This window comes from Thalassophryne amazonica, chromosome 19, assembly GCF_902500255.1.
Source record: "Thalassophryne amazonica chromosome 19, fThaAma1.1, whole genome shotgun sequence".
NCBI lineage: Eukaryota > Metazoa > Chordata > Actinopteri > Batrachoidiformes > Batrachoididae > Thalassophryne > Thalassophryne amazonica.
Window position 1 is genome coordinate 10270566 of NC_047121.1, and position 24447 is coordinate 10295012.

The window sequence follows — 24447 nt, forward strand, 5'->3', positions numbered from 1 at the left end:
TATTTGTCTAATAGATTACAATTTGTTCATGTAAATGGGGAATCTTCTTCACAGACTAAAGGTAATTATGGAGTTCCACAAGGTTCTGTGCTAGGACCAATTTTATTCACTTTATACATGCTTCCCTTAGGCAGTATTATTAGACGGTATTGCTTAAATTTTCATTGTTACGCAGGTGATACCCAGCTTTATCTATCCATGAAGCCAGAGGACACACACCAATTAGCTAAACTGCAGGATTGTCTTACAGACATAAAGACATGGATGACCTCTAATTTCCTGCTTTTAAACTCAGATAAAACTGAAGTTATTGTACTTGGCCCCACAAATCTTAGAAACATGGTGTCTAACCAGATCCTTACTCTGGATGGCATTACCCTGACCTCTAGTAATACTGTGAGAAATCTTGGAGTCATTTTTGATCAGGATATGTCATTCAAAGCGCATATTAAACAAATATGTAGGACTGCTTTTTTGCATTTACGCAATATCTCTAAAATCAGAAAGGTCTTGTCTCAGAGTGATGCTGAAAAACTAATTCATGCATTTATTTCCTCTAGGCTGGACTATTGTAATTCATTATTATCAGGTTGTCCTAAAAGTTCCCTAAAAAGCCTTCAGTTAATTCAAAATGCTGCAGCTAGAGTACTGACGGGGACTAGAAGGAGAGAGCATATCTCACCCATATTGGCCTCTCTTCATTGGCTTCCTGTTAATTCTAGAATATAATTTAAAATTCTTCTTCTTACTTATAAGGTTTTGAATAATCAGGTCCCATCTTATCTTAGGGACCTCGTAGTACCATATCACCCCAATAGAGCGCTTCGCTCTCAGACTGCAGGCTTACTTGTAGTTCCTAGGGTTTGTAAGAGTAGAATGGGAGGCAGAGCCTTCAGCTTTCAGGCTCCTCTCCTGTGGAACCAGTTCCCAATTCAGATCAGGGAGACAGACACCCTCTCTACTTTTAAGATTAGGCTTAAAACTTTCCTTTTTGCTAAAGCTTATAGTTAGGGCTGGATCAGGTGACCCTGAACCATCCCTTAGTTATGCTGCTATAGACGTAGACTGCTGGGGGGTTCCCATGATGCACTGTTTCTTTCTCTTTTTGCTCTGTATGCACCACTCTGCATTTAATCATTAGTGATCGATCTCTGCTCTCTTCCACAGCATGTCTTTTTCCTGGTTCTCTCCCTCAGCCCCAACCAGTCCCAGCAGAAGACTGCCCCTCCCTGAGCCTGGTTCTGCTGGAGGTTTCTTCCTGTTAAAAGGGAGTTTTTCCTTCCCACTGTAGCCAAGTGCTTGCTCACAGGGGGTCGTTTTGACCGTTGGGGTTTTACATAATTATTGTATGGCCTTGCCTTACAATATAAAGCGCCTTGGGGCAACTGTTTGTTGTGATTTGGCGCTATATAAAAAAATTGATTGATTGATTGATCTCACACGTCTGCTCACAAGGTCGGGTCTCTGGCAATCACACACTGTGCATTCAAGGTTTAAATGCAGCAATCTCTGATCAAGACAAAATACACCACAGCTGTGAGTCCTGATGACCTGCATGTGAAAACAAGCCTCAGGTGTTCAGGGTGAGGTCCTAATGCTCAGCCACTCAGTCCTGAATGCATACCACCTGGTGGGAGAAACATAAAACAAAAACCAAGCCAGCCAAACACCCCAGCCCACAACAGAATGTTTTCACAGTTTTTGCTCTATGACAAGATGCATTATCATCTTGAAAAATGATTTCATCATCCCCAAACATCCTTTCAATTGATGGGATAAGAAAAGTGTCCAAAATATCAACGTAAACTTGTGCATTTATTGATGATGTAATGACAGCCATCTCCCCAGTGCCTTTACCTGACATGCAGCCCCATATCATCAATGACTGTGGAAATTTACATGTTCTCTTCAGGCAGTCATCTTTATAAATCTCATTGGAACGGCACCAAACAAAAGTTCCAGCATCATCACCTTGTCCAATGCAGATTTGAGATTCATCACTGAATGTGACTTTCATCCAGTCATCCACAGTCCACGACTGCTTTTCCTTAGCCCATTGTAACCTTGTTTTTTTCTGTTTAGGTGTTAATGATGGCTTTCGTTTAGCTTTTCTGTATGTAAATCCCATTTCCTTTAGACGGTTTCTTACAGTTCGGTCACAGACGTTGACTCCATGTTCCTCCCATTCATTTCCCACTTATTTTGTTGTGCATTTTCGATTTTTGAGACATATTGCTTTAAGTTTTCTGTCTTGATGCTTTGATGTCTTCCTTGCTCTACCAGTATGTTTGCCTTTAACAACCTTCCCATGTTGTTTGTATTTGGTCCAGAGTTTAGACACAGCTGACTGTGAACAACCAACAGCTTTTGCAACATTGCGTGATGATTTACCCTCTTTTAAGAGTTTGATAATCCTCTCCTTTGTTTCAATTGACATCTCTCGTGTTGGAGCCATGATTCATGTCAGTCCACTTGGTGCAACAGCTCTCCAAGGTGTAATCACTCCTTTTTAGTTGCAGACTAACGAGCAGATCTGATTTGATGCAGTTGTTAGTTTTGGGGATGAAAATTTACAGGGTGATTCCATAATTTATTCCTCAGAATTGAGTGAGTCCATATTTTTTCCCTCTGCTTGGTCTAAAAAAGTAACCGTTACTGACTGCCACAATTTTTTTTCTTGATTTCTTATAGTGTTTCTTAAAGCCAGAAAGTTGCCATTTGAAATGACTTTAGTTTTGTGTCATGTCTGTGATCTGCTTTTTTTCTACAAAATTAAACAACTGAATGAACATCCTCTGAGGCCGGTGATTCCATAATTATTGCCAGGGGTTGTATTTACTCAGCAAAGTAACTGACGTTATTTTTCAAGTTCTATTTGCTATTACATTTTATAACATCTTAACTGATTGAAGAATAAAAACAGTATATATAGTATTTGGTATTTATTTGAACTCAATAGATTGCAGCCTGTTAAGAAAACACAAATGTAAACTTGTGTAAAAAGAAACAAAGGAAAATCTGGCCTTTAAGTTGTGCAAATCTCTGTAACTCTATATTCCGCCTACTGCACAGTAAACAGAACACTATCCTTAAATATTCCATAAAGTAACAATATTAAATATTGAAAATAATTCAAGTACAAAACCCAATACCCAAAAATGTAAACTTGGGTAAAAAGACCAAAAGGAAAATGTTGCCTTTAACTAGTGCAATTCTCCATACCTGTATACCATTGGGCAATCATGTGCCATAAAGGGCCGAGACACTGCAGGTTTTATGTGCAACCAATCACCTCAGCAGGTGATTTCATTAATGATCATGTGTCTCAGCAGGTGATTTCATTGACAGCCAGGTGTTTATGTTCAGAGCAGAAGCTCATCACCAACCCACCTGCTGAGGTGATTGGTTGCACGGAAAACCTGCAGTGTCTCGGCCCTCGATGCCCACCCCTGCATTACACAATAAACAGAACACTATGCAACTCTTAAATATTCCGTACAGTAACAAAGTTAAATATTGCCAATAAATAATGTTCACACATTTTGCATTCAAGTACAAAAGCCAGTAACCAAAAATGTAAACTTGGGTAATAAGAAACAAAGGAAAATCTGGCCTTTAATTAGTGCAATTCTCTGTATCTGTATAATACTGCACAATAAACAGAGCAATAACTAACTCTTAAATATTCAGTAAAGTAATAAAAATTAAATATTGAAAATAAATAATATTCAGTTAGTCACACACTTTGCAATCAAGTGCAAAACTAAGACACACAAATGTAAACTTGGGTAAAAAGAAACAAAGGAAGACCTGGCCATTAAGTAATGCAAATCTCTGTACCTGTATATTATTGCACAATAAACACTATGCAACTCTGTATGTAGATTAAAATGTTCGTTGTCAGTGAAAATGAACATTACATTAAGTAAGGATTAAACAATGAGAAGCCATGCATTATATGGTTTGAATGCACGACGCAAAGCGGAGCTAACACACAAATATTTATTTAAGTTAACAGAACTTGATAAAAATGCATAAGTACTTGGGACTATTTTATGCCAGTCTCAAGATATTTTCATCCTTGGTTCTCTTCTTCTTTCCTGTCTTCATTCTTTATTTTGGCCAAAAATATTAAAATTCACTTGGAAATCCATGTTTTATCGCATTTCTGTCATTCACCTGTCAAAACACAGCTGATCTGCACCAACTGATTTGCGCGTTGCTGTGGTGACGACCAGAGCGGAGTGATATTACTCTGACTTAACTCGCCGAGCTACGTGTGCGTATACACAAAAATAATGCACGCCAGTTAGACATGTAATTCTCACTGACCATGGTATCACCTATACTAAAACACTCCTCTCATCTAACGACTAAACCAGCAGTTGTAACTTAGGAGGAGAAGCGTTTCAAATCTTTTATCAGACAGTCTGTTCCTCTTCGGAGAGAAGACAAGCTTGCCCTCGCTGAACAGTCTCTCAACAGGTGCACTAGATGGAGTAGAAGCATTGTAACGTAGTGAAATTATCTTGATGAGAGGAAATCCACACAGAGAGTTGAAGTTTTGTGCTGAAGATCTAAAATAGTCTGCCACCTGGTTTTCTACTGAAGAGGAGGTGTCCTCCTCAACCTCCTCAAAGGAAAATAAATCGTTCTCTTTGGCTGAATCTGTGTGATGTGAAGATATGCTGGTGCCTGGTATCATGCTGGATGGTCAGGAATGGCAGGACACAAATGCACGGCTCAAGCAGACAGCTCTGGTTTTCAGAAGACTTTATGATTGTGGTTTGCAGAGGTCGGTACACGAGTAAGCAGTCCAGAAAAAAACAACAGTACAAAAATCATCAGGCAAGCAAGTGTGGTCAAAGCAACAGGGAGGAGGTCAGGTACACACAAGGAGGCAGGCAAGACTATGGAACGCAGATACAGAGCTGGAATGAAGGCACAGGGCACGACAAACTGGCGAGAGACAAACAACCTCAGTGAGCTTATATCACCCCAGGTGGCAATCAGCAAATCAGAAACAGGTGTGCAAGGAAAGCACCAGAACCAGGGCGTGGCCAGAGAGAGAGAGACAGAGACAGACAACCCCAAGCAGAAAAACCCAGCAAGAGAATAAACAAACCAGGCCCAATGAAATACTGCAAATCTGGTTTTGATAGCCTGAAACAATAAGAATAATCACATTAATGTGAGTACTACAGCAATGCTCACTTAATAAATAATCAAATATTCAGTTCAAGTTCTTACTGTGACTATGGCGTCAGGAAGATCCCTCAGTATTTGTAGGCCACTTGTAAGGGCTTCTGTCTTCAGTATTAATGTCTCTATTGCTGGTAGGAGTGTACCATAAAAACAGTTGTCTTCTCCCTGGGGCCCCTTACAGTTGCTTCATCGCAGTACAGTACCCCTTTAAACACTGGTGTTCCCTTTCTGTTATCACTGTCAGTCCTAATTTGGAGGAGATGGTGTTGAGGTCTACCATGGATATTTCAGAGATTCGAGCCAGGGCATCATAGAAGGAATTCCATCCTGTTGTACAAGGTACAAGCAGCTTTTTTGACACCAACTGTTTCAGTAGCCAAAGTTGATTGACTTGTCTTGTTCCAAAGGGCTGTACATTTGGCAGTAGCACTTCTGTAAATAGCCTTTGTTGCAGGATTTGACAGCAGACACTTGTCAATATCTGTGCACAAAATCAGGTTTAGTGTGTGTGATGCACATCTCTTGGGGGGCAAAGTGATCACAACATTACCATCATTATCATCAGTTGCATGTAGAGCATCATTAATGTCTGTAAATGCCGCCTCTTAAATGCTTTAACAAAATTAGAGCCATTGTCAGTCACTGTTGCTGAGATTTTGTGTGTTATCCCATATGTTGTGTGTATATTGTCAAGCTCAACTGCAATGGCGTCATGAGTATGATGTCCCTTAAACCGTCTGCAGGCAAGAGCCACTTTCTCTCTTTGTATGTTATTTGGACTGATCCACTGTGGCGTCACACCCATGAAACTTCTATTGCGGGCAGTCCAGATGTCTGCTGTGGTTGAAATGTACTCCATTTCCTCAAATGGCTTTTAAGCTCAATATTCATTTTTCGTATTCACTGTCTATGAATTTAGCAAAAGTGTTTCGGCATGGGGCAACCCCCCTCCCCCCCCCCCATATTGGTATTTACACCAGTACATACACATACACATTCTTGCCTCTAATTTCAATGAGTGAGAAGTCGCCACCTTTGGATTTCCCTGGCTTGTCGCCATTGTCGCCTTCTTGTCGTGTTTGGCACTCAGAGCGTGCAGTGAGACAGCGTGAGCAGGGCATGATCCGCCCACCTAGCCAATCATCATCACATTTGCAACGGCGTCATCATCCCCACCCCATGCTCTCTCCAGGCAGCTGATGTGTGGCCAAAACCTAACACCTTGCGCTTCATTCAACAAATTGTAGTAACGCGCCACTTCAGATTCTCAGTAACGGAAACGGTGTTGGAACGATGGGAAAAGTAATTAATTAGATTACTCATTACTGAAAAAATAACACCATTAGTAACGGCGTTATACTCTAACGCCGTTATTACCAACACTGCTTATGTGTGTGTAAAGATGGCATTAATTGTTATGCTGAAGTCTGCTTTTAATTGTAACTATAGTATTAACTGTTCTGCTGAATTCCTCCTTTGAACTGTAGCTTGATTGTGATTTTTCTCTTATAAGTTGCTGAATTAATGTCACAATGTTGAGTTCTTTAATAGAAGACTGAAAATATATCTTATTCCATTAACTGTGTGAATAACAAGGATGTTAAACTCCTTTTTATTGTTGTTGTCTGTACTAAGTTCTGTACTTTCCCAAAAACTGTTCCCCCTCCCTACTCCTTTTTGTCCCCGTCTTATTCTCTGATAATTCATCTGTCCTATCTTTGACAAGAATTCCAGGGGCAATGTTGTGAACATTGTAAAGCACATCGGGACATGCAGTGATTTAGGGTAAACAAATAAAACTAAAAACAGCTAAATTTCTTTATGAATGTTTACCATTTGAAACATCTGAGAGAGCAGCATCATATCCTGAGATTAATATTCAGGTTCACACACTCAGTTATTTGACTGTCACATTCTGAAGCACGTGTTGCCTTTGGTCTTTGGCTATGTGTGTGGAAATTAGAAACAGTTCATTATTAATCTGGTCATACTACCCAAAGAAAAGAAACAATTCCTTTAACACAGTCTCAACAGGTATTCTTGTAAAGGTGCTAAAGAAGGAGAAAAAAAGGGCTGAGGATGCTACCACTCAGCTCGCCAAAATCACCCGTGGCCAGAGCCTGGCATCCCAGAGTGCCGTGAGGTTGCCCACACGTCCTCAGATGAGAGCAGAAAGCTCCAACACGTCCCCCACTGACCAGGATGAACACACTACACAGCAAAGAAAAAGAGGTACAAGAGGGCAAGACGGGAAAATCAAATACAGTAGTGTTCAGAATAATAGTAGTTCTATGTGACTAAAAAGATTAATCCAGGTTTTGAGTATATTTCTTATTGTTACATGGGAAACAAGGTACCAGTAGATTCAATAGATTCTCATAAATCCAACAAGACCAAGCATTCATGATATACACACTCTTAAGGCTATGAAATTGGGCTATTAGTAAAAAAAAGTAGAAAAGGGGGTGTTCACAATAATAGTAGTGTGGCATTCAGTCAGTGAGTTTGTCAGTTTTGTGGAACAAACAGGTGTTAATCAGGTGTCCCCTGTTAAGGATGAAGCCAGCACCTGTTGAACATGCTTTTCTCTTTGAAAGCCTGAGGAAAATGGGACGTTCAAAACATTGTTCAGAAGAACAGCATAGTTTGATTAAAAAGTTGATTGGAGAGGGGAAAACCTATATGCAGGTGCAAAAATTATAGGCTGTTCATCTACAATGATCTCCAAAGCTTTAAAATGGACAAAAAAAACAGATGCGTGGAAGAAAACGGAAAACAACCATCAAAATGGATAGAAAGTGGCAAAGGCTCACCCATTGATCAGCTCCAGGATGATCAAAGACAGTCTGAAGATACCTGTAAGTGCTGTGACAGTTAGAAGACGCCTGTGTGAAGCTAATTTATTTGCAAGAATCCGCCACAAAGTCCCTCTGTTAAATAAAAGACGTGCAGAGAGGTTACAGTTTGCCAAAGAACACATCAACTGGCCTAAAAAGAAATGGAGGAATATTTTGTGGACTGATGAGAGTAAAATTGTTCTTTTTGGGTCCAAGGGCTGAAGACAGTTTGTGAGACGACCCCCAAACTCTGAATTCAAGCCACAGTTCACAGTGAAGACAGTGAAGCATGGCAACCTCTGTTTTAATGAAGACTTTTGAGCGTCTAGTGTTGGACTGTATTAAAAGTCAAATACCAGTGTCTGTGGACCCGCTCCAATTTGCTTACAGACGCAACAGGAGTGTCAAAGATGCCATCTCCTTCACGCTGAACTCTGTGTATAAGCACTTGGACAAAGGAAAATCTTATGTCTGTATGCTTTTCATAGACTACAGCTTTGCTTTTAATTCTCTTGTTCCAGTGCAGCTCATTCACAAATTGAAAACTCTTGGCTTATGTGATGCCATTTGCAAGTGGATTTTAAACTTTTTAACTGGTAGACCACAGAGGGTTAAAATTAACAACTGTTTTTCAAATGTACTTCTTGTGAATACAGGTTCTCCGCAAGGATGTAAGTCCTCTGCTCTACACTTTGTACACATATGATTGTGTTGCGTCTTTTCCCAATAATATGATCATTAAATATGCAGATGATACTACTATTATTGGTCTTGTTAATTCAGATGGTGATGACTCTAACTATCGGTCAGAGGTTCAGTATGTAGTCCAGTGGAGTGAACAAAATCATTTAGTTCTTAATACTTCCAAAACAAATGAACTGATTATTGATTTTGGGAAAAGCAATGTTCACTTGCCTATTATTATTAACAACACAGAGGTACAGAGGGTTGACAGTGTGAAATTTCGTGGTGTGACCCTTTCTAATGATTTGAGCTGGCATGCTAACACTCAAGCTATTGCCAAAAAGTCCAGACAGCGGCTCTATTTTCTACGTAAACTTAAGGAGTTTACTCTAAATAAGCACATTCTTTTAAATTTTTATCACTGTGCTGTTGGAAGTCTCCTTATAAACTGTATTTCTGTATGGTTTGGAAATCTTACATGTAAAGAAAAAAAAGTTTTAAACAGAGTGGTGCGTTCTGCTCGCAGGGTAATAGGCTGTGAGCTGCCAGCCCTGGAGGACATTTTTAAAAGCAGGCTTCTTTCGCGGGCATTACTGATCATTAATGACCCCACCCATCCTGCTAAGAATATATTTGAGCTTCTTCCTTCTGGGAGATGCTATCGTTCTATTAAATGCACCAGATCTCGCCATGTAAACAGCTTCTTTCCACAAGTTGTGATGGCTTTGAACTGTGCACACTGACTGACAAGCACTTTACTATTTTTATTATCTCTTATTGCTCTTATGCTTTTATTGTGGCAAGTGTTATCTATTTATTCATTTTTTATTTATTATGTCTTTGTGTCCATGTTTTTAAAATGTATGTTTATGCACACTAAGCTCTTGCAACGTTTTTCCAATGTAGTTTTACTGCAAATGGCAAATAAACTGAACTGAACTGAACTGGTGCAAGCATCATGATATGGGCATGTTTCTCCTACTATGGTGTTGGGCCTATATATCGCATACCAGGTATCATGGATCAGTTTGGATATGTCATAATACTTGAAGAGGTCATGTTGCCTTATGCTGAAGAGGACATGCCCTTGAAATGGGTGTTTCAACAAGACAATGACCCCAAGCACACTAGTAAACCAGCAAAATCTTGGTTCCAAACCAACACAATTAATGCCTCACAGATGTGAAGAAATCATGAAAAACTGTGGTTATACAACTAAATACTAGTTTAGTGATTCACAGGATTGCTAAAAAAAGCAGTTTGAACATAATAGTTTTGAGTTTGTTGTTGTGGCTGGCGTGCCTGGCTGGCTTTTGTGTGTCTTTTGTTTCTGTCTTTTGGTTTTCCTCCCAGGTGGTGCGCATTTGGGACTGAGTGGCTGTGTAGCTGAGTTTATCAGGACCTCACCCTGATCACCTGAGGCTGATCACCTGCGGCTCGTCAGGACTCACAGCTGTGGTGCATCTACATGGATTGGAACATGGTGGCATTTAAGACTGGAGTACACAGTGTGTATTTGCCAGAGACTCGACCTTGTGACCAGACGGGTGAGATCGTCGTCTCAAGAGCCATCTCATCATCAGTGGATGCAGAGAACGTCCAGGTTTGATGCATGGTCTGTGAAAGAGGAGGGGGTGAGGTCTCACGCTCGTCAGCACACTTCCTGAGGTACGTTAGATTTTGTGACTAACATTTATACAGTCAGTAAATGTGGTGTCCCTCACACCTTATTATATTGAGCTGTATGTTGGTCGTTTAAATCAGCTTCCACTGCAGTGGAGTTTTGTGAACAGGGTGTTCTATGCCTGCAGGGTGGGAAGCTGATTTGCAATTAAGCCAGGAAGTGTTTGCTGTTTGTACACCTTTGAGTGGTCTCTCTGTGTGTTGAGTGTGGACTCACATAATGATTTCTTCTTTCACAGACTCGGTTTGTCGCGGCCACCTGGGGGGTGTCGGCGGGGTCCTTGGGTCCGAACTGGTTCTGGCTCCGGACCGTTAGCGTTGCTGGGAGCGCACCGCAATCCACCACGCCAGACCGCGCACTTTTATATTTTTCACATCACTGTTATGTTTATTAAACTCTGTTATTCTTTGTACCGTGCTCTGCTTATTTCATACTGGGTCCTTCAAACGCTGGTCGGTTCTCCGGGCTGCGTCCGACACATAACATTTGTAGCGTCAACAGCAGATGCTACTATTATTGTGAACACCCCCTTTTCTACTTTTTTTTACTAATAGCCCAATTTCATAGCTTTAAGAGTGTGCATATCATGAATGCTTGGTCTTGTTGGATTTGTGAGAATCTACTGAATCTACTGGTACCTTGTTTCCCATGTAACAATAAGAAATATACTCAGAACCTGGATTAATCTTTTTAGTCACATAACACTACTATTATTCTGAACACTACTATGTTATTCCTGACACTACATAAGCAGGGCTTAAAATGTGAGTGAGTGAATCATTCTGACGGCTGCACAGTGGGTTTGTGGTTAGTCCTGTTGCCTCACAGCAAGAAGCTTGTGGGATCGCTTCCCACCTGCCAACTTTCTGTGTGGAGTTTGCATGTTCTCCCCATGGGTTTCCTCCCGGTGCTCCGGCTTCTTCACACATCACAGGTGAATTGGAAACTTTAAATTGACTATGTGTGGGTGTGAATGTGTTTGTTTGTCTGTATTTGGCTCAGTCTTATTCCAAAATGAAATAAATTAATTTTTCTCCCCCTCAAAATTTTGTGTTGGGGGGTGGAGCCATCACTCTGGCACACCATATGTGTGTTGCTTGGCAACTCCACAGTCGTGGGGACACTCAGACAAATTCCACAGCCAGCTCAAAAGTGATTGCGTGCTCACTATTTTCATGCTGACAGCGCGAATGGCCACACATTTTCTGAGTGTCAGGCAAACGGTGTGGGTTGTTCGTGTGTGTCACCTGGAATTTGGCCGACACCTGCCGCGAGACGGATTGAATAGGCTCTCACAGCCGCTAGTGTGCGCGAATAGTTGTAGCGACGGGTGTCCGAGGCATTAGAGGCAGCTCCGATTTTTCACGACTGGCATGCAATTCCTCCGTTGTGCGTTGGTTGGCTTCAGTGGTGTTATGTGTGCAGGGGCCCTAAGACTCACAACACAAACAGAAAAAGGTAAAATCCTCACATGCTCAAAAGCTCACACTTATCAATAAAATATTTGTAACTGACTGGAATAAGTGACTTCATGATGAAGACACAATATTTTTAAAATGAAGAAAAAAAATATAATTGCAGATATAACAGTTTTAATAAGACAGATTTCACCGTTTGAACCAGAGGGGGGAAAACTAGTGATGGTTAAAAATGCAATGTTCAAGAAATGGAATCAGACTGACCCATTGGTTCAGGAAAAGTTGTTCTGGATAATTTGGAGCAACTTGCCACAGTGGCAACTAATGGACAATCGTATGTGTCGTTTGCAAAGAGGTGATGCAATGTGATGTGATTCTCTTGGATCTAGTTTCTAGGTTTTTCTTTGTTTTTTGTTTCCCCCCAGGCTTTTATATTGATACAGCTTTGTGTTTTTGGTGAGATGCATGAGATTGTTCGTGATGTTTAACAGCTTGGCACTGTGCACTGCTTCACACCAGATGGAAGATGGGGCTCTTTATTACTGCAGCCAGACAACATGGCCTACATATTATTTAGTAAAACTGCACCGATTCAGTGCTTGACTATTACAATTACTAGACAATTATTAATTATTTTCAGTGTGTCTCTCTCTCTCTCTCTCTCTTAAGATTTTTTTATTTTTTTCATCTTTTTAAGTATTCAAATTCTCTGATTCTTAACTAGATTCTTTGCTACTGTCTGGCTGTATGCCAAATATCTGGGTTGTGGACAAAATAAGACATTTGAAGGCATCATCTGGAAAAATTTTGTGACATTTTATGGACCAAAAAAAAAAAAAAAAAACTATTAATCGGTTGACTAATTCCCATTAGTAGAGAACAAAATGAAACAAATTTTCTATATCAAACACAATAATGACCAAATCTGTTTTGTTTTTTGTTAGTTTTTTGTTTTGTTTTGGGGTTTTTCCAGACAGACAGTTTCAACCATAAGTGGTGAAATACCAAATCTCAGCCAAGTGCATTTAGACCTTGTTTTTCATGCTTTATCATCCTAAATGTATGGAGTTTGAGTTTAATCCATGTGTCATTAGCCCACTGCTACTTATACTAGATATATTCAGATTTTCTGGACATGCCAATGTAGATCTTTCCATTATTTATTTAGAAATGCCTCACCAAAATACAATTATAGAAATGCATCTATTGACCAAGTGTTGGGAAAGTGTAGTGACACGGACCCACAACAGGGGGCGTAAATGAACGGACAATAGATGAGCCAAAAATACAACACTTTACTGTTGTGAAATGTGCACAACGAGAATACAGACAAACATAGAATTTGGATCACAATCAAAATATACAAGATGATGTGTGGGTAGGCTCGAGGATAGGAGACGTCCGTCCCGAGTGGAACCGGATCCCACACTATTTCCACTGCCACCGAACCCGAAGGATACTGGAGCCGCCAAGTCCTGAGTCCCCAGGTGGTCACCGTCTCCAACTGTAGGATCTGGTACTGCTGGCAGAAAGCAGAAGAACAGATGTAATGAGTGTGTGAAAACACACCCAGTAAACAGTCAGCAAGTTCTTCTTTCCAGGTGGGAACAACACCTCCACCTCCAACACAGTAATATTACGTGCAGCGCCTGATAACTTATCCCAATTTGGCGTGAGGAGCAAAGTCCGTCGTCTTCCTCACAATCCCCAAATCCCAGCCTCCAGCTGCAGCTAGTAATCAGGAACGCCTGCAAAGAATCTAAACAATTGTGCGTTTGGCACCAGAAAACGGCTGAGAGTTTTACCTTAGAGGTAGAAGATATCTCGGCGACGAGGTGGAGATGTCGTCCGGCTTTTGTGTGTGTGGGTGATGACCTGGTGATCGGTGACAGCTGTCATAGTTGATGAGTGACAGCTGTCACCCCGGCTGTTCCTGTGAGGCGGCAGCGCCCTCTCATGCCCGAAGCCCGCACTTCAGGCAGGGCGCCCTTTGGTAGTGGGCCAGCAGTACCTCCTCTTCAGCGGCCCACACAACAGGACCCCCCCCTCAACGGGCACCTCCTGGCGCCCGACCCGACTTGTCAGGATGGCGATGGTAGAAATCGTCCAGGAGGGCCGGATCCAGGATGAAGCTCCTCTTCACCCAGGAGTGTTCTTCGGGTCCATAACCCCCCAGTCCACCAAGTACTGGAAACTCCGGCCCTTCCGGCAGACGTCCAGGAGCCGACGCACAGTCCAAGCCGGCTCCCTGTCGATGATCCGGGCAGGAGGCGGTGCCGGTCCGGGAGCACAGAGGGGTGAGGTGTGATATGGTTTCACTCTGGAGACATGAAAAACCGGGTGGATCCGCAGTGAAGCTGGGAGCTGGAGCTTCACTGCGGCAGGACTGATGACCTTGAGGACCTTAAATGGTCCAATGTATCTGTCTTTGAGTTTTGGGGAGTCCACTTGTAGAGGAACGTCTTTTGTGGAAAGCATACCTCCTGCCCAGGCTGGTATGCAGGGGTCAGGGAACGCCGGCGATCTGCATGGGCTTTGGCCCTCATCCGGGCTTTCAACAAGGCAGAACGGGTGGTGCGCCACACCCGACGGCACCTCCGCAGGTGGGCCTGGACCGAGGGTACACCGACCTCTCCCTCCACCACAGGAAACAATGGGGGCTGGTACCCCAGACACACCTCAAACGGGGAGAGGCCGGTGGCAGAGGACACCTGGCTGTTATGCGTGTACTCGATCCAGGCCAGATGTTCACTCCAGGCCATCGGGTGCGCGGACGTCACACAGCGCAGGCCTTGCTCCAGTTCTTGGTTGGCCCGTTCTGCCTGTCCGTTGGTCTGCGGGTGATACCCGGACGAGAGGCTCACGGTGGCCCCCAGTTCTCGGCAGAAACTCCTCCAGACTTGAGAGGAGAACTGGGGACCTCGATCCAAGAAGATGTCCACGGGTATCCCATGCAGACGCACGACGTGGTGGACCAGGAGGTCTGTTGTCTCCTGGACCGTAGGGAGCTTTGGGAGGGCCACGAAGTGGGCCGCCTTGGAGAATCGGTCCACTATCGTGAGGATGGTAGTCATGTCCCGGGACGGCGGGAGGCCCGTGACGAAGTCCAGGCCGATGTGGGACCAGGGGCGATGGGGCACAGGTAACGGCTGGAGGAGTCCCTGTGCCCGTTGGTGGTCAGCTTTTCCCCTGGCGCAGGTGGTGCAGGCCTGGACATAGTCCCGGACGTCGGCTTCCATGGACGCCCACCAGAAGCGCTGCCGGACCACTGCCACGGTCCTTCGCACCCCTGGATGGCAGGAGAGTTTGGAACCATGACAGAAGTCCAGGACGGTAGCTCTGGCCTCTGGTGGGACGTAGAGGCGGTTCTTCAGTCCGTTACCTGGGTCCGGGTTCCATGCCAGGGCCTCCCAGATGGTCTTCTCCACGTCCCAGGTGAAGGTGGCCACGATAGTGGACTCGGGTAGGATGGATTCCGGCGGATCCGACAGCTCAGTTTTGAGTTTGACTTCGTGAACCCGGGACAGGGCATCCGATCTTTGGTTCTTGGTCCCGGGGCGGTAGGTGATCCGGAAGTCAAAACGCCCGAAGAACAATGACCAGCGGGCTTGCCTGGGGTTCAGCCGCTTGGCGGCCCTGATATACTCCAGGTTCCGGTGGTCCGTGAAAACCGTAAATGGCACCGCGGCTCCCTCTAACAGATGTCTCCACTCCTCAAGAGCCTCTTTCACCGCGAGGAGTTCCTGATTGCCCACGTCATAGTTCCGCTCAGCTGGGGTCAACCTGCGTGAAAAATAGGCACAAGGATGGAGAATCTGATCGGACTCCCCGCTCTGGGACAGCACGGCTCCTATCCCTGAGTCCGAGGCATCCACTTCTACCACAAACTGACGGCTAGGATCGGGCTGCACCAGAACTGGTGTAGTTGAAAACCGGCATTTCAACTCCGTAAACGCGGCCTCGCACCGATTCGACCAGGTAAATGGTACTTTGGAGGAGGTCAGAGCTGTTAGGGGGCTAACTACCTGACTGTAGCCCTTAATGAACCTCCTGTAGAAATTCGCAAAGCCGAGGAACTGTTGCAGCTTCCTACGGCTTGTCGATTGGGGCCAGTCTCTCACCGCCGCAACCTTGACCGGATCAGGGGCGACGGAGTTGGAGGAGATTATGAACCCCAGGAAGGACAAAGAAGTGCAGTGGAACTCGCACTTCTCGCCCTTTACAAACAGCCGGTTCTCCAACAACCGCTGCAGGACCTGACGTACATGCTGGACATGGGTCTCAGGATCCGGGGAAAAGATGAGAATATCGTCTAGGTATACGAAGACAAATCAGTGCAGGAAGTCCCGCAAGACGTCGTTTACCAAAGCTTGGAACGTCACGGGGGCGTTAGTGAGGCCGAACGGCATGACCAGGTACTCAAAGTGACCTAATGGGGTGTTAAATGCCGTGTTCCACTCGTCTCCTTTCCGGATCTGAACCAGGTGATACGCATTCCTAAGATCTAATTTGGTGAAAATTTGGGCTCCATGCAGGGGCGTGAACACTGAATCCAACAGGGGCAATGGGTATCGATTGCGAACCATAATCTCATTCAGCCCCCTGTAATCAATGCATGGACGGAGTCCGCCGTCTTTCTTGCCCACAAAAAAGAAACCAGCACCCATCGGGGAGGTGGAGTTCCGGATCAGCCCGGCAGCTAACAAGTCCCGGATGTAGGTCTCCATTGATTCGCGCTCAGGACGTGAGAGGTTGTACAGCCTGCTGGACGGGTACTCAACGCCCGGGATCAAATCAATGGCACAATCGTACGGACAGTGCGGGGGAAGGGTGAGTGCCAGATCTTTGCTGAAAACGTCAGCAAGATCGTGGTACTCGATCGGCAGATCGGGGTGGACTTTAACCTCCTCATTAACAGCCGAACCAGGGGGAACCGAGGATCCTAAACACTCCCTGTGGCAGGTTTCGCTCCACTGAGCCACAACCCCAGACGGCCAATCAATCCGGGGATTGTGTTTAATCATCCATGGGAAGCCAAAATCACATGGGAGGTAGAAGGAGTCACATAAAACTCAATCTCCTCCCGATGATTCCCAGACACTACCAAAGTTACTGGCAGTGTCTTGTGTGTGATTAAAGGGAGAAGGGTGCCATCTAGGGCCCACACCTTCAATGGTGAAGGGAGCGCCATTAGAGGGAGCCCTACTTCCCTTGCCCATCTGCTGTCCAGCAGATTCCCTTCTGACCCCGTGTCCACCAGTGCTGGGGCCTGAAGGGTTAGATCCCCACTCAGGATCGTAACTGGGAGACGTGCAGATATGCGTGTATGTCCCACGTGAATGTTACGACCCGCCCTTAGCCCAGTCTCTAAAGGCGAGTGTTGTTGTTTTGGCCGTTTGAGGCAGTTTTTCTGTATATGCTCTTTTGAGCTGCAGAGAAAACAGTCCCCGCGGGCTAGCCTCCTCATTCTGTCATCTGCTCTCCTTTTGGCCCTGCTCGTCTCCCTAACAACGTCAGCAGGGGGAGCTGTAGCCACACGGAGCGCTGAGGCTGTGGAGCATGGGGAGTGCGGAACCTTTTCGGACCCGGAAGAGAGAGGGACGGCGCGTGCCCAGCCACGTCCTTCGTTTCGCTCCCGACAGCGTTGTTCTAACGGATTGTCTAATCGTATGACTAGATCAATAAGCCTGTCCAAATCCCGTGGCTCGTCCTTAGCCACCAGATGCTCCTTTAGGACCAGAGACAGTCCATTTACAAAGGCGGCGCGGAGTGCAACGTTATTCCAGCCGGACCTCGCAGCCGCGATGCGGAAGTCGACTGCATACTCGCCTGCACTCCGACGCCCCTGTCTCAGAGACAGCAGCACCATTGAAGCGGTCTCGCCTCTATGTGGGTGATCGAACACCAGTCTGAACTCCCTCACAAACTCAGTATACACCGTTAGGAGCCGTGCATTGTGCTCCCAAAGCGCCGTAGCCCAGGCGCGTGCCTCACCTCGAAGCAAATTAATTACATAAGCCACCCGACTGGAGTCTGACGCGTACATCACGGGACGCTGTGCAAAGACGAGTGAACACTGCATTAAGAAGTCCGCTCACATCTCTACACAACCTCTGTACGATTCCGGGGGACTTATGTATGCTTCAGGGGACGGTGGGGGGGTTCGTTGAACGATCAGTGGAATGTCTGTATTCGGCACCAGGACAGCAGGAGGAGGAGCTGCAGCCGCGCCCTGTGCGCGCGCTTCCACCTCCGCGGTGAGAGCCTCCATCCTGCGATTGAGTATATTGCTCTGCTCGGTCACTACGTCCATCTGAGCAGTGAAGGCGGTTAAGATGCACTGCAACTCACCTAACACGCCTCCTGCTGGCGCCTGTGCACCCTGCTCTTCCATTGGCTGTTCAACAGATGGTTGACGCCCCTCGGAATCCATGACATTGGCCGAGATATCCTGTTGGGAAAGTGTAGTGACACGGACCCACAACAGGGGGCGTAAATGAACACTTTACTGTTGTGAAATGTGCACAACGAGAATACAGACAAACATAGAATTTGGATCACAATCAAAATATATGTAATGAGTGTGTGAAACCACACCCAGTAAACAGTCAGCAAGTTCTTCTTTCCAGGTGGAACAACACCTCCACCTCCAACACAGTAATATTACGTGCAGCGCCTGATAACTTATCCCAATTTGGGCGTGAGGAGCGAAGTCCGTCGTCTTCCTCACGATCCCCAAATCCCAGCCTCCAGCTGCAGATAGTAATCAGGAACGCCTGCAAAGAATCTAAACAATTGTGCGTCTGGCACCAGAAAACGGCTGAGAGTTTTACCTTAGAGGTAGACGATATCTCGGCGACGAGGTGGAGATGTCGTCCGGCTTTTGTGTGTGGGTGATGACCTGGTGATTGGTGACAGCTGTCATAGTTGATGAGTGACAGCTGTCACCCCGGCTGTTCCTGTGAGGCGGCAGCGCCCTCTCGTGCCTGAAGCCCGCACTTCAGGCAGGGCGCCCTTTGGTAGTGGGCCAGCAGTACCTCCTCTTCAGCGGCCCACACAACACCAAGAGCAAGTCATTTGTTTATCCCATATAAATATCTTTTTGGTCTTTGGTCTTGTGTTTTTCTATAACAGTGAATCTCTTGTGGTAACCAGTCCATGTGTCCTACTGTAGCTGACTTTGAGGCATTTCGTTATGCACCAAGAAAGTAACTTATGAAACCAAAACCCAGCTGAGTAATCCAGCACAGGATACACGCAAGCCACAACCAGGCGAAATGTGTGTTGGCTTCCCATGGCCTTCTCCAGATTCAACACTGAGGCAACTGTGTTCTGTTTCATGCTCAGACAAATGGACCGTATGTCCAAAATGTCATAACTGACTCTCCCACACAATGTAAGTGATACTTCTCGTCTTAGTCTCCAGACGTATTCACTTGTTTGATACACAGCCTTTCCAGGTGTACCCAAGGACCCTCCAGACATCTAGTTTTCACCTTAGGTCATGACTTAGCATCCAAGTCTCACAACCATACAGTAAGACAGGAAGCACCAGGACCTTAACCACTTGGACCTTCACTGTCTTCCAAAGATATTGAGATTGCTAAGCACTTCTCTCCAGTCATTTCATGACTCCATGAGCTCTTCCCAGGTGTCTCTTAATCTCAAAGCCTGGTGATCCACTGACATGATTGTTACTGCTAAGACAGGTGAAGATCTCTGTAAGGTCAACACATTTGCTGCGTACAGTAACTTAAAATGGCAAGGGAGTCATTGAAGGCCTGGATCCTAGTCTAGAGTGTTGCAAACTCAGACACTCAGACTCATCGCTCATTCGCTGAAGTGCTGCAATCAGAGCGTCCATCGATTCCGCAAAGATCACAGAATCATCAAATCTCCAATGCACCCCCTGATGTCCCAGTTCTCCCTCTACTACCTCATTTCTAAACAATGTCATCAGTGGGATCCCACGTATTCAGGAGTTTCCTTTAAGAGGTCACTGAAGTGGCCAGACATAGTTGTGTCAGCAGAGTGGGATTAGACTGTGCAGTATATTAAACCTATCATTTGTTATTGATAAAAGTCTGGGGAGTTTAAAACCCAGTATTTATTGGAATGTGAAGTGGAGACCAGGGGCTATGTGTATGTGAATATAAACACACAAGACACTATTCAGACAGGATGACGATAACAAACCTGGAACAAGTAAAAAAAAGCTAACTTCACTTACAGTCAAAAGCAATGCCTTCTGTATATCAAAGGAAAAATCATTGAAATATAGTGGAAAAAATGACCAGGACATCATAGACAAGATATCATCTGTTAATGTGTCACTGTTGTGGTCAGAAGCTGAGTTTAAGAGTCAAAGATATCATGCATTCAGATATCTTCTGTAGCCAGCACCAAGTATTTATTTGGCTTTCCTGTTGAATTTGGGTTGAGTGGAGGCATTAAGTGATAAACCTGAGCCCTTGTAACAAGGATGGTCATACCCACCAGGAGTTGGGGTATGAGCCAGAAACTCATCAAACTGAGCCAGTACCTCAGTGTGTGCTAACCACAGAGCCCTCATCGTCTTCAGAATTTCTGAGTAATAGTACCCAGTGTGGCAATAAGGCAAGCAAAGGAATAATTGCAAACAGTGTCTCTGAAAGAAGATCCTCCTAAAAACAAGCACATGTTTGAGTTGAGTCCAGCTGAAATTAGTGAGTGAATCCATCATGGAGAGAATGGTCAGTGAGGAGCAGCGTGATGCACTGCTGTGGAATAATGCTTTATAAAAACACTGATAAATGATGTGCCATAAGAAAGTATTAGTCTCTAAGAATGGCATGTGTTCTACTGTGGAACAACTTTGATGTGGGTTGTCTCACCGGATAATTTGTTTCTACCTGGCTCCACAAGTCCTCATTTATTTCTTTGATTTCTTGAGATTGATGGTTTCCATGGAATCCTGTAGCAGTTACTCCCTGGAAATTGTTCTTTCTTTATTCTAGTAAATCCTTTTCCATGTTTTTAACGTGTCATAATATTTGCTGTTCTCCAGCCACACAGAAAATGACATTTTAATGTTTGACCAATTATCTAGAATTATCATAGACATTACATTGCTAGGGACCATTTTCTAAAAGTTAAGCACGTTTTTCTAAACCTTTCCTGGCTTCCATTGACTGGCTTGTCTATGTCTTTCCACACTGTAGCATGTTGTACATCCATCGTGACAATGTTTACTTTTGTATTAGTGTTGTGACACTTTGTGGTGATTCTTGTGTCCGGTTTTGATGAGGTTGTGGCAGTTTCTTGCAACATTGCTGTGGTCTAGTTTTGCTGTTGTGACTGGCAGTGTCCTTGTAGTGTTGTGACTACATGGTGCTCAGTGCACCTTTTGAGCTCAGTGGCCAAGGACCATCACGAACTGCGCTTCATGCATTGGTTTATAAATCTTGACAATACCCCACTCGAGACTTATGGCAACTTATACAAAAATGTCTACACTAAGGTCTTCTTCAGATTCATCTGGCAAAACCTGTCTAATTTCAGCTAATTTTGCTCAGCAGTACATGCTGTACCTTTTCATTTATGATCTGATATGATGTATTGTCATGATCGGTTGATTTTGTCAACCGAAGTTGCTTCCCTCAAGATACAACACACTCATTTTTACTGTGGTCAACTCTTTCTCTAAATGGTCCATTTCATTCCCTTGTGAAAACTGCCTTCTCCCAAAGAAAACGCTGAAGCTCTGGCTCAAAATGTTTTCCACCAGCATGAACTCCCCAGAGATATGGTCTCTGATTGGGGTCCTCAGTGTTTTTCTAAATTTAGGATTTAGTTCTGCAGGTGGATTTAGTTCTGCAGGTGGATCAGTTCAGTCAAATACGCCTACAGAACATAGTGCTGAGATGTTTCCTGGCCAGGCAGCCCTCATTGTAGAATAACAGTTTGGTTTAGGTTGACTACATTCTGGAATGGCCATCTCAGTCCCCAGACCTGAATATTGTTGAAAAGCTGTGGTGTGATTTTAAGTGGGCTGTCCATGCTCGGAAACCAACAAACCTGACTGAACTGGAGATGTTTTGTAAAAAAGAATTATCCAAAATACCTTCAGCCAGAATCCAGACTCTCATCGGAAGCTATGGGAAGCATTTAGAGGCTCTTATTTCTGCAAAAGGAGGATCTATTAAATATTGATGTATTTTTCTATTGGGGTGCCCACATTTATGCACATTTAAATAATTATTGCACACTTTCTGTGAATACTAGAAACTTCATTTCAGTTATCAAATATCAGTGTGTTCATCTGCTACATGATATATTTAACTGAACTTGCTGATCCAAACAACCAGTGATTTATAACGGAAAATCATGGAAATCATCAGCCCAAACGTTTACATACAACTGTATATATATTGCACTTGGATGCCAATTAAACAACTGCAAATTATAAAGAAGACAGTGCTCATACTGTATGGCCGAGAGTATTTTAGCATTGTTTTATATTTTAAAGGTCCATCATTGTTTATGCTGCATCAATGAACCTTGAGGTCTTGCTGTCCAATAACAGCCTTTTGCACTCTGTGGCAGGGAATAAGAAACAAATGAAGGTAATCATATATGCCCATTCCTCAAGGCAGTGGAAGACAAAAAATAGGCCCTTAGATTATCACCATATTGAGAGCATAGCTGCAGAGTTCGTGCCACAGACTACTATTCCTGTTTATACAGGCCCCAAGAATTTATAAATGAAAAAAACACAGTCAAACCAGAATCTGTCCTTCATTATTATGTTTTAATTTATCACAACTGCACAGCCAAACAAGCTGAAAAGTAGCATTTGTTGTGTGGGCCGCTGAAGAGGAGGTACTGCTGGCCCACCACCACCAGAGGGCGCCCTGCTTGGAGTGCGGGCTCCAAGCACGAGAGGGCGCCAGACCCAGAAGAAGTGACAGCTGTCACTCATCCTCTGCACCAGCTGTCACTCGTTATCATCACTACCATAAAAGCCGGACTGCAACTCCACCTCCCCACCGAGAAATCGACTACCAGTACCAAGGTACACTTCTCTGCTGTGATTATTGCGAATAATAATCTGATCTGTTTTGCAGCTGTTTTTCCTGTTGGTATTCCTTATCTGGGATTTTGGCGTTTGGTGTGACTGCGACAGCTTCGCCTCACACCCCAAAACTGATAAGTGGTTGACCAGAGCTGCACGAGTGTTGTGGGATTTGGAGGTGGAGGTGCTCCCTCCCAACTGTGTTTGGACTGTAAATTACTGAGTGTGCAGACTCACACTCATACATCATCTTTCTGTTTTCTGCCAGCAGTACCAGGGTCGACAGCCGAAGACAGAGGCCACCTGGGGACTCGGGACTTGGCGGCTCCGGTGTTCTTCAGACCGTTGGTGGTGGAGGCCGTGTGGGACGCGGCTTCTCTCTCGTCGGGCGTCTTCTATCTTCGAGCCTGCCCACACGTCACCTGGTGTTTATTGACTGTGAGAATTACGACACATTTCGTTGTGTATTATCACAACATTAAATTGTTACCTTTTGGCTTACTCATTGTCCGTTCATTTTGCGCCCCCTGTTGTGGGTCCGTGCTACGACACCTTCACAACAGCATTTTGTACATTATCTGAGTAAATGATCACTGGTTCTGTTTATTCGGTATCAATTAACACTAAATACACATCTGAGTATTACTGAGAAACATCAAGTAATTATGACAATGTTGGATTTTGCATGTTGGAAAAATACAGTACATTCTTGAGAAAAATCTGAACAAATCACTTCACTAACTGCAAATAAGTGATGTCACTCTTGGTGTGGATACAGTGACCATAGTCAGGTACGAAGTATTTCAACAGTGTCACAGTTTTTGTCATTTTGCCTCTGCACTGCCACCTCAATGCAACGGCCAACATGTGCTTGTAGCTTCACTTCAAGGGGTTTGACAAAATTTAGAATGCACCATTAGTGATTATAGCCATTTTATACACAGTCCATCCATTTTCAGAGGCCATAAGTAATTGGACAAATTAAATATAAGTATTATTTTTTTATTAGAAATGATCACATTTATAGCCAGGAAAGGCCAACAGAAGACATGCTACAAGCACAAATCTGCCCCTGTCATAATATAATGAACAGTTAAAGGTTAAAGCGTTGTCCACAGTGATATGACCGTATCATAATATAGGTAATAAAGTAACACAACAGGCAATTGGAGAAGAGCCACATCCACATCATGCTCCTTGCAGCAGTGCAACGATCTGTGGTTTCATGCATGATTTGTACGAAGGCTAACTTGAGTTGCCCAAGACACCCGTACTGTACATTAACTGGTAGAGGGGCATATATGAGGACAGGACTCCTTGCAGAAAATGCATTTTTCTTTCATTGTTTCTGCCATGGTTCTCGACCGGAAAAAGGTGCTTTGCCCTCTTCAGGTCGGTGGAGTGTTGTTGCCTCAAGTGGAGGAGTTTAAGTATCTCGGGGTCTTGTTCACGAGTGAGGGACGGATGGAGCGTGAGATTGATAGATGGATCGGTGCAGCATCTGCAGTGATGCGGTCGCTGTATCGGACCGTTGTGGTGAAGAGAGAGCTGAGTAGGGGGGCAAAG

At 44.4% G+C, this 24447-nt stretch overlaps 1 protein-coding gene across 1 annotated transcript in view; it reads left to right on the top strand.

Moving 5' to 3' along the window:
- kif6 (kinesin family member 6) overlaps window positions 1-24447 on the top strand; it is a 267960-nt gene that overhangs the window by 171064 nt on the left and 72449 nt on the right. The window contains exon 13 of the mRNA XM_034159854.1: window positions 7240-7437. Coding sequence (XP_034015745.1) covers window positions 7240-7437 — 198 coding nt within the window. The remainder of the gene's footprint in view (window positions 1-7239; window positions 7438-24447) is intronic.